We start from the raw sequence: 10,213 nt of genomic DNA, 5'->3' as shown, positions 1-10,213 counted from the left end.
CCTACCTCTTACTTCTGCCCAAGGGCCAACAAATGCCACTCTCTGACCCAACTGGAATTCAACAGGATTCCTTAGATGAGCTGAACAGGCTGTGACCATACTCATGCATGTTCTGGCTTGGAGGTGGCCTAGTCAAATTCTCCCATGTCTCCAACTTACCTGGAGCCTTATGTCCATGATTCGGAGGGGCAGTTATGACACCAAGCACTTAGAGGTGCCCAGAACAGTTTCTTTGTGCAGAAACTGCCTGAAGAGGTCCATGACAGTCTCCTTTATCTGGGTAAGAGTTGCCCTTGGATGCCATTCAGTTTCCTTGTTCTTATTCTTTTCTCCCAAACAAACTATTGGGATATAATTTAGTCTCTCACACAGACTCATTCTAAAGCCAAAATACACTTCCATTGTCAATGACTAAAATTTCCTGGTGTACCAAGAGTACCTGAGCAGTGTATTATATTAGTGTAGTTGGGCTTCCAACAATCTGATTGTCCTGTGGTGAGTTTGATTTCAAAGTCTATCATGGGTGATGGTGCTGTCCTTCTGAGGACCTCCCTAAAACAGCTGTCCCCACGGTCTGAAGACCCTGATGAACACAGAAGTCAAGCCTGGAATGTGGCTTGCCTTTGGATGAAATTAGAGGCATACTCTCATCCCTTAAAGGTGACTTCACAGCATCCCACTAGAGTCAAGTGCAGAGACCACGGGTTAACAGTGCAAGATGAAGGAGCCAAGTGCCCTGGGGTCTTATGAGGCAAGGCCCTCCTCACCAGGCTGGAAAACAGGCAATTCTGCTGAGCCGGCTGCTTCTCACCAGCACTTTCCACCACAGAGAGTATCTTACAAATATCGAGCAACCTTCTCAGAGTATGAGGGTCTATCAGAATCCTGGGATGCAGAGTGGGGTGTCCTAAAGAGCATGGGGGCATTTACGTAACAAACCCAAAGAAGGGGATTGAGTATAAGACAGACAGAAACAAGGGGCAAGTAGTGTGCCTTTGCCAAGTCCCGAGCATCACACAGTGTGATTGCTGAGGACAAGATGGTTGTCAAGGCTGGCGAGATGGTTGGGAGTGGTTAAGTGTGAGGCTCTGCATTTTGCAGCTCTTGGGCTCTGGCGTTGGTGAGACTCACATGTTGGTGGCCCATCTGGTGGAAGCTAGTATGGGTGCGTGGTCTGGGTGGGGCACCCCCTCATGCCTTCCACTCTTTAGTTGGTAAGCGAGGGCATTCTCAGTCCTCTGAGCCTTGGCGATGCCCACAAGAGCCAACTAGGAGGACACCTGCCAGTATAAACCATCCCAAACACATGCCTTCCCCTTGGCACCATGTTTCTTATTTACCCAACAGCCCACATCCTGTTTCCCATAATTTCCTTAAGACTCTCCAAGATGAAAATCAAGGCCATTTTCAAGGAGCCATTGGGAGTCTTCAATGCTCACCTAGAAGGAAGTTTTATCACTGAAGTCAGGCCCTCTGCATTGGGCAATAGCCAGATCGTTCATACCACAATCAATCAAACACACCTAACCTTGTTCCCACGGATTAGTCAGGCAGTTAACAAAGTTCCTCACTTCCTTCATATCGATTTATAGCAGCAATAGAAATATACCACCCAGGAGGGCACACCTCCTTCCACCCAGGAACTTATAAATGTCAAGGAATTTCTACTCAAATTGAGAGGAACCTGCACAATGGGGATCTCCACGGTCATCATCCATATATGTCTCTTATGGGGTCAATTTCTTTCTACAGGTATTTTTATCTCATTTTTTATGCTCATGAATTGTGCTCTTCCAGGTACTACAAGCAGTGCTGGAATTGGGGAGGCTTCTCTGAGTCACTGACATAGGTCCTGCTGGGCTAGATGAATTTGTTCATGGACCTGTGACTGTCCTTCTCGAGGAAACTATTTGCTATAATTGAAAATACTTGCAAGTGTGTAGAAGGAATGCTCTGCTTCTGCCCGGGAGGTACACGCGGTGGCAGTGAGAACAAGCAGCCATTCTGTTGATGTTTTCAGGGAGTTGTTCAAGGAAGGGAATGATTGACTGTGCTGAGAACTCTCCAGGGTAGGAAAGGCTTATGGGCATTAGAAAGAGGCCTTAGACCTCGCTGACCACACAGGTGTGTGCTGTGAAAACGGACAGCGACGCTCCTCTATCAGTGTTCTGCTTGTGCCTGGCATGTCTGGCTCTGTGACCAATGTTTGCTGAGCAAACCTGGGTCAAGTGACTGAGAGACAGGATGGTGTCACTGTGCCTGTCACTTACTTGCAGCTCAGTCACTCCAACATGGTTTCACGTTCGCAGAGTGTCAAGTTATGAGCAAGAAAGACTTACCTGGCCAGTCCTTGGCATGGTTGAATCTGTGTCATCTCACAGAAGATAAGCCTGTCTCTCTCTCTCTCTCTCTCTCTCTCTCTCTCTCTCTCTCTCTCTCTCTCTCTCTCTCTGTCTCTCTCTCCCCATTTCTCTTTTCTTTTCTCCATCTGTCTCTCTTTCTCTCTCTCTGTCTGTCTCTTCTCATCTCTTTTTTCTTCTCTCCATCTCTGTCTCTCTCTCTGTCTCTGTTTGTCTCTGCCCATCTCTCTTTTTTTCTCTTTGTCTCTCTCTCTGTCTTTGTCTATCTGTCTGTCTCTTCCCATCTCTCTTTTCTTCTCTCTGTCTCTCTGTCTTTGTCTCTGTCTATCTATCTGTTTCTGCCCATCTCTCTTTTCTTTTCTCTGTCTCTCTATGTCTTTGTTTGTCTATCGATCTGTCTCTGCTCATCTCTCTTTTCTTCTCTCCGTTTCTGTCTCTCTCTCTCCTCCCCTACCTGGATAGTCCCATTCCTGGATATCTTATCTCTTCATCTCCTCACAGTTCTTCCCTCTTCTGTCTTCCGTCCCCCTTTCCCTTCCTTCCTTCATTTCTTCTTCACATACCCTGTCTTTTTTTTCCTTCTTTGGTGTCACATTTCATATTTTTGTTTACTATCCAGATGAATTACATAACAATCACTCTCTCCAGGCTGGGTGAGGGCCTGCTGAAGACAAAGACTCGTGTGGGGGATGGCTTTCATGAGAACATCATCCCAAGACCAAATCCTCAGGCTTGCATTGCTGACCAAGGCGATCTAGACTGAGGCAGCCTAGGATTAGACAGGCTGTCTTCTTGGAGTGTGTGAAATGGGAGGCAGGGCCAGCTTTCAGGGTGACAGACTTGCTCTGTCCCTGCCCAGTGACCTGGAATCACCACAGTCCTGGAGGGCAGATAATCAATCGCCTTGTCCTATCCACAAAGAAACACAGGCGGTAGCACTATAGGGCTGAGGGAGCTGCCATTTTAACACAACGCTACATATATGCTTCTGTACAGCCATGCACGCGTGCACGCATGCACACCTGCCTGCATGTTCATGCAAGCTCGTGGCTTCAGCACACAGAGGGGAGCTGACCCTCTTCCACATGAGCTTCTCCAATTCAAGCCTGGTGACAGACACCCCAAAGCTAGGCTTCATCACCTCCCTAGTTCAGCTGGGGGACTCTAAGGCCCAGGAGATCGGCTATCTGGCAGCTGGGCCAGAATTTGAACCCGTGGTAGGGTCTTTTGGCACTGCAGTAGCCGCTATGGCGGGTTGAGCCATGGCTTCCCCATGCAGGGAGCAGAAGGGCCCACATCTGCTGTATGGGTGCTCTCAGTGCTGTCTTTGTACAAAGTCAGATGCATGGCTCATGCTGGGCAGCGGAGCCTGTGGTACCTCTGCTGCTCAGTGGCCGAGCCAAGAACACTGTTGGGCCAGCAGTGGTGCCACAGCCCAACTCCTGCCATCGACCTCACTTTGCTCATTCACAAATGGGGTGAGGTTCTCTGTTCTACAAGGGGGTGTCAAGGAATGAGGTCACCCAGGTAAGGCTATCACGTAGAATAAGCCTCAGGATGGTTGGTGTCCTGTTCTAGGCAGTTCCCTAGGGTTGTGTGTTAATGTGACTTCCTTAGGGTAGTATGGATTGTGGAATATCTCCCAGAAGAGGAGACTTGGGAATAATCCAAAGGCCAGCCAGGAGTCACAAGGCGGGCACTGCATTAGGGTGTCAGTTGTGACAAATGCATGGGGAGATGCAGGGTGCTATCATTAGGCAGAGGGAGACAGGAAGTGGCCTGTGGTGACTCTGTGGGATTTTTGCTGTGTTCTTTTAAATCTAAAATTAACTAAAAAACAAAACCACAATCGAACAAAAACCTTTTTAGTGTCACTTCTTTTGTTCCCATTTCTTCACAGCCAGTGGTTTACAGAACGAGGGAGCAGCTTAGGAACCCATTCCAGACACTTTCCTTGTTTGTACCTAGCTGTTCCACAGTGTAACTGAGGCTATGTCCTACTTCTTGGAAAGGCAGGGGAAATCAGAACCAGGGCTTCCAGGTGCTGCGAATGGTCTGGGACTAGGGAGGCTGCTCTGAGTCTGACAAAATGGGCCCCGGGATGTCACAGCTATCCCTTTTCGGTTTCATCATGGCTGTAGGAACATACCACTGGGCATTATAGAACCCCACTGTTGAATGCTGCTGAACTTGGAGGGCCTGAGGATCCACCCTGGTACTGAATCCGAGCCTTCAGGTTGTCTCCTCACAGTGCCACGCTGTCTTCTATGTCTTTGTGTCTCTGCCCCTGATTGCTGACATCTCCATGTATTTCAGTTCCTCCATGTTGTTTGCTGTTTTCTACATTGCTTATCTCCCGGAGATATGTCTATCTCTATAATAACGGCTGCTGGCCTTCAAGGAGTAATTCTCCTGCCTCAGCTCCACAAGTACTGGGATTGCAGCTGTGAGCCACTGTGTCCAGCATGCCTCCTGGTTTCATTAATTCTCCTATCAAAAAGGCTTCTGCTGGTCACCCACTCTACAAAGCTGTGCATGCTACAGTCCACACTCCAACTTCGCCACCTGTAGCCACACTCAGCTCACTCTGGCTGCTCTGGTCTCTTGATCCAGTCTATTCTTGTCCTGTCCTTTACTAGACTCTTCTAACTGCTCTTTCTAAAGACCAGGGACATTGTCCCTTTAGAAGACCCTTCCGGAGTTATACTCAACATACCTAGAAACACAACACACACACACACACACACACACACACACACACACACACACACACACAATGTCATTCAGTGGCCATTCACGTTTTTCAAGCACATCTCAAAAAGCACTTGTCCCTGTACAAGACTATCTGTTGATATCGTCAGAGGCCTAACTATGTTGAAAGTCTCTGGAGGTGAGGAAACACACCTTTCTCACTTAGTGCCCAGCTTGGTACATGTACCAAGAGTCTAACAGGGTGCCTGGCTCACAAGAATGTATTGCAACAAGCAGGACATAGGCTGTAAGTGTGAGCAGCCCAACCTCATGCCTCCTGCCAGACCTAAACAGCCCTGCTTTTTCCATAATATATGCATACATACACACATATGTAAACACATGCTAAACCAGGAACACTATTGACCTCATCCTCGCCATTCCTGAGAGTTATCTCTCAGCCTCCATTGGAGGTATTTTCTAAGAACTCCCTTGCTTATACGCAAACCCTCTGCTCCTCAAGTCTCTATATAACCTAGTGTGTGACCCCCACATCCCTCCTTTGTCCTTCCAGTCATCCCCAGACGTAGACCTAATAGAATATCTCAGCTGAGTACGTCACTGCAGGACCACAGTGCTCCTGAGATGAGGATAGGGGTGATGTGTCTGCAGGCTTAGTACAGAGCAGGGGTTCCCTCCATTTTTTGATCCACGGCCTGTGTAATCTATAAAGGACGCCATGGACACAGAGTGCTGATTGATATTACAAAGACTGGTTTGCTCTTTTGACCAATCAAAATGGAAGCTCAATGCTAGATTTTTGGCTTTGGGGGAGCCTACATAGCAGAGTGAAGACTCTTTCTGATCAGGCGTTGGTGAACTTGACCTCAGTGTTCCTGGTTGATCAATGCATAAGAGTCAGGGCTATTGCTTCCCAGGAGGGGTTTTCCAGGATTCCTGTGGGTGAAACACACAGTCTGAATTTGCTTTTATTCCTTTACAGCTTCTGAAGCAAGATATTACACACCTGGTAAGTACTTTGAAAAGATGGACCTGTATCACTTTATAGTGTCCCCCATGTCGTAATAACCACTGCCTCACTAAATGGATATGAATGATAGTAGGCTGCATTGAAAAATCTGGGTCCAGTCTGGACATTCAATGACAACAGAAGCTGAGCCGGGCGGTGGTGGCCCATGCCTTTAATCCCACCACTCAGAAGGCAGAGCCAGGCAGATCTCTGTGAGTTCGAGGCCAGCTTGGTCTACAACGTGAGTTTCGTGACAGGCTCCAAAGCTACACAGAGAAACCATGTCTCAAACCGCTATCCCTAAAAAAAAAAAAAAAAAAAATGACAACCGAAGATTCTGTCAGCTAGTGCATCAAGGCTCATGTGGTAATACAATCACGGTCTTCATTGATGTTGCCTCTGCCTCGAATTTCAGTGTGTCTCAGAATCAAACAAAATATCTGAGTGTGGGTCTTGGGATTCACATCCTTCCCACAAGAGATTGTGACTTGAAGACCCAGAGTTGCTCAGGGACCTGTTCTTCTCCAGATGATATATGAGGATAACCTGTCCCCTCCAGACTTTGAGAAAACTCCTCCGTGGTCCAAGACTACTAAAACTTTAATATTAAAAGTATATAGGGCCAATAGTTTGTTAAGACTTCAGAAAACAGAAAAGTATGTATGTATGTATGTATGTATTTATTTGAGGCCCCGGCAGCACAGGCTGGTCTACACAGACTTGCTGAGTAGGCAAGGCTACCCTTGAACTCCTGATCCTCTTACCTCTAGTTCCAGAGTTCTGGGATTCCAGGAGTGTGCTGCCATGCCCAGCTCTTGTTTACCATATCTGAAATGATTTAACTTCATCTCCACCACATTAGCTTTTATCAACTTCCTCTTTAGCAGAGACATTATGAAGGTTATTCAGAATGAAGCTGGGTGTTCGGCAGCTGTGGGTTGATCTTCAGTATGTCCACCCTAAGTTGCAGGACCACATCACCGTTTAAAGGTGCCCTGAGCAAAGGACAGGGCCCATTTAAACAATTTACTCATATGTGTTTGAAGTTCATATCTTATTTAAAAAGGGTATATGTGAAGAAAATCCACTAAGGAAAAAAAAACAGTGATTTAGGTATGGCTACACACACACACACACACACACACACACACACACACACACACACACACACAAAACTAGCACTCAGGAGCTGAGTTAGGAGGATCTTGAATTTCAGTCTAGCCTAGTGTATATCAGGGATGTTGAATTTAAAATATATATTCACATACAAAAACAGGCAAACAGGCATTCCAGCCTTTTGCTTGAATATTATATTGGTCATATCAACCAATGCAATTAGATAAGAACAATTAATTAGTTGTGTAAGTATGGGAAGTATTTTTGTATTGATTCCCTAGAGCCCAGCAAAAGTCAGATGCAGAATATTATCTGTAGGTTAAGAACATTTTCTACACAAATAGCCTTTGATAATGGGAGAACTCAGGACTATAGATTTCTTATGCATCTAAAGTCACACAGCCTTGCCCAGTACAGACCCCAATCACATCCGACAGCAGATTTCACTGTACTTCCATGTCTTGGTTTTTCTCAATGGAGACTTAACTTTATATTTTCCATTTCTCTCTCTCATCTATGTATGGACGTGCAGAGCTGACCACTCCAGAGCCTTATACCACTCCAGAGACTACCACCACTCCAGAGCCCACCACCACTCCAGAGCCTACCACCACCCCAGAGCCTACCACCACTCCAGAGCCTACCACCACTCCAGAGCCTACCACCACTCCAGAGCCTACCACCACTCCAGAGCCTACCACCACTCCAGAGCCCACCACCACTCCAGAGCCCACCACCACTCCAGAGCCCACCACCACTCCAGAGCCCACCACCACTCCAGAGCCTACCACCACTCCAGAGCCTTATACACCAATAGGTAACAAAAGCTGTTTAAATGTCTCTCTGTAGGTTGTAATGCCAGTGTCATTCATGGTGGTGACTTTTCTTGAGTGAGTTAATGGGATGAGGTGGTGGATGTGTGTTGTGAAATCTTAGAGAGGGTGGATCGCCTCCTGTTCTTGGGCTTTCCTCCACAGGGATCCCTGTGTCTGCCCATTTCTCTGTGTGTGGAGTATGTCAGCATGGGGGTGGGGTTCAGAATTCCATGGTCCCTCTACTTGGTGTTATATCAGAAGAAACTTTGGGATTAGGGGGTCTATAATACACAAGGTTCCAGAGAATTGTCTGTGGCAAAATGAGATTGATGCTATATTATGGGATTCCATTCTGAGGCCCTTCAAGGAGGGGCCCTATCGAGAAAGCAAGGGGCTTAGTCCAGGCCACAACCATGTGGACCATTGTCTTGTTTAAACAAGCTGGGTCCTCAAAACCTTGATATTGGCAATAAGTTCACTTCAGCAGTCTTGGTGACCAGCAGTGACAAAGCCCAGGGTTCTCTAGTGGGCTGTTATTGTACACAGAAAGTGAGCTCATGGAAGCAGTCATGTGACCCAGCTCAGTGGGTGAACAATAGCTTCTACTCATGTTTAATACTGTTCTAGTGGGTCTGAAAAGCAGTTCTGACATACACTCTCAACCTTGTCTGGGTAAGCAGCTGGAGAGATCCTTTGCCTGGGACCCATGCATTTTTTTCTCCTCTGCCAGGCAGCTCATCATTCTATCCCTTTGGTCTGTCATAGAGCAACCTCCTCTTCCTTGTCCTTACTGCTGGTGGGTGAGGGTCAGGGTGGGGAGGATGTGCCCATGTGCAGTCTGTGTGTTAGGAGTAGGAGGGCTCTGCTTGCTCTCTCTCCTTGAAACAGCCCACATTCTGCAGAGGATGTTGTCATCCAGAAGAGTGCATGGCACTCAAAGGCCTTAGATACAAGATGGAGTAGGTGTCTGGCCACCATCCAGGGCAGATTCTACCCATGTCAACACAGCAGACACAGAGCCCTCCTGGTGACAGACACATCTTTAATGACTAAAACACAAGTAGTGAACATTCCATGAGGAGGTGAAGTCAGAGTGACAGGGTGAAGTCTTTCTAAGACAGGGTACCAGAGAAGCAACAATGGGAGGAACTCACATCCTATATTGCATTAAACCCCATGAAAGAGCTACCTGTGATCACACAAGCTCCATCATCACCACAGAATAACAAAGGAGAATCCACCATGTCTTTCCAGGAACAGAGTCTCCTTTGGCTGTGAGGCTGGTGAATGGAGGAGACAGATGTCAGGGTCGTGTGGAGGTCCTTTACCAGGGTTCCTGGGGCACCGTGTGTGACGACAGCTGGGACACCAATGATGCCAACGTGGTGTGCAGACAGCTGGGCTGTGGCTGGGCGGTGTCTGCCCCTGGAAGTGCCTGGTTTGGACAGGGCTCAGGGCCCATTGTCCTGGATGATGTGGCCTGTACTGGACATGAGTACTACCTGTGGAGCTGCTCCCACCGAGGCTGGCTCTCCCATAACTGTGGACACCATGAGGACGCTGGAGTCATCTGCTCAGGTATGACCCAGAGAACACTAGCTCTGCCTCCCAGCAGTAGAATATGCTTAGATCCCTTTTAGCTCCCAGATCTGCATTCTGTCCCTTTTCGTAATGCCCCTTTAAGGGTTGCTGAATGTCCAGAGCAATGGCATTCTCAGTCAGGGTCCTGTCAATCCTCTCAGTTCTCCAGCAACTCTAGAGTTTATGTGACACAGGTAAGCCATGGATAGCAGCACCAAGCCCAGACTAAAGCACCAGGGTCAGCACACACATGCTGTACAAGGAGTAACCCAGTGTTGGTTTGGAGAAATGTAATCCAGTTTGTATATGATTTTCCAGCGTTCAGAGGGCAAAGCAATAAGATGTGAGCCACCGTGCCCAGAGTGCCTCTGATTTATTCTCCTATCAAAAAGTCTTCTGCAGGTCACCCACTCTACAAAGCTGTGCATGCTACAGTCCACACTCCAACATCGCCTCCTGTAGCCACACTCAGCTCACTCTGGCTGCTCTGGTCCCTTGATCCAGTCTATTCTTGTCCTGTCCTTTACTAGACTCTTCTACCTGCTCTTTCTAAAGAACAGGGACATTGTCCCTTTAGAAGATCCTTCCTGACTTGTACTCAACATAATTAGAAACACACA

General features: G+C 47.5%; 1 protein-coding gene across 6 annotated transcripts in view; it reads left to right on the top strand.

The window, feature by feature from the left end:
- The first annotated feature begins 1,650 nt into the window (after positions 1-1,650).
- Dmbt1 (deleted in malignant brain tumors 1) overlaps positions 1,651-10,213 on the top strand; it is a 64,155-nt gene continuing 55,592 nt past the window's right edge. For 5 of the 6 annotated variants that reach the window (XM_037209832.1, XM_037209829.1, XM_037209833.1 and 2 more), the window contains exons 1-4: positions 1,651-1,752; positions 6,055-6,081; positions 7,730-8,014; positions 9,267-9,590. In XM_037209832.1, the coding sequence (XP_037065727.1) occupies positions 1,692-1,752; positions 6,055-6,081; positions 7,730-8,014; positions 9,267-9,590 (697 nt within the window). In that variant the 5' untranslated portion in view covers positions 1,651-1,691. The remainder of the gene's footprint in view (positions 1,753-6,054; positions 6,082-7,729; positions 8,015-9,266; positions 9,591-10,213) is intronic. The other variant, XM_037209836.1, reaches the window with a different exon arrangement.

Source organism: Peromyscus leucopus, chromosome 1, assembly GCF_004664715.2.
Source record: "Peromyscus leucopus breed LL Stock chromosome 1, UCI_PerLeu_2.1, whole genome shotgun sequence".
Taxonomy (NCBI): Eukaryota; Metazoa; Chordata; class Mammalia; order Rodentia; family Cricetidae; genus Peromyscus; species Peromyscus leucopus.
This window is presented reverse-complemented; position numbering and strand designations above follow the sequence as displayed.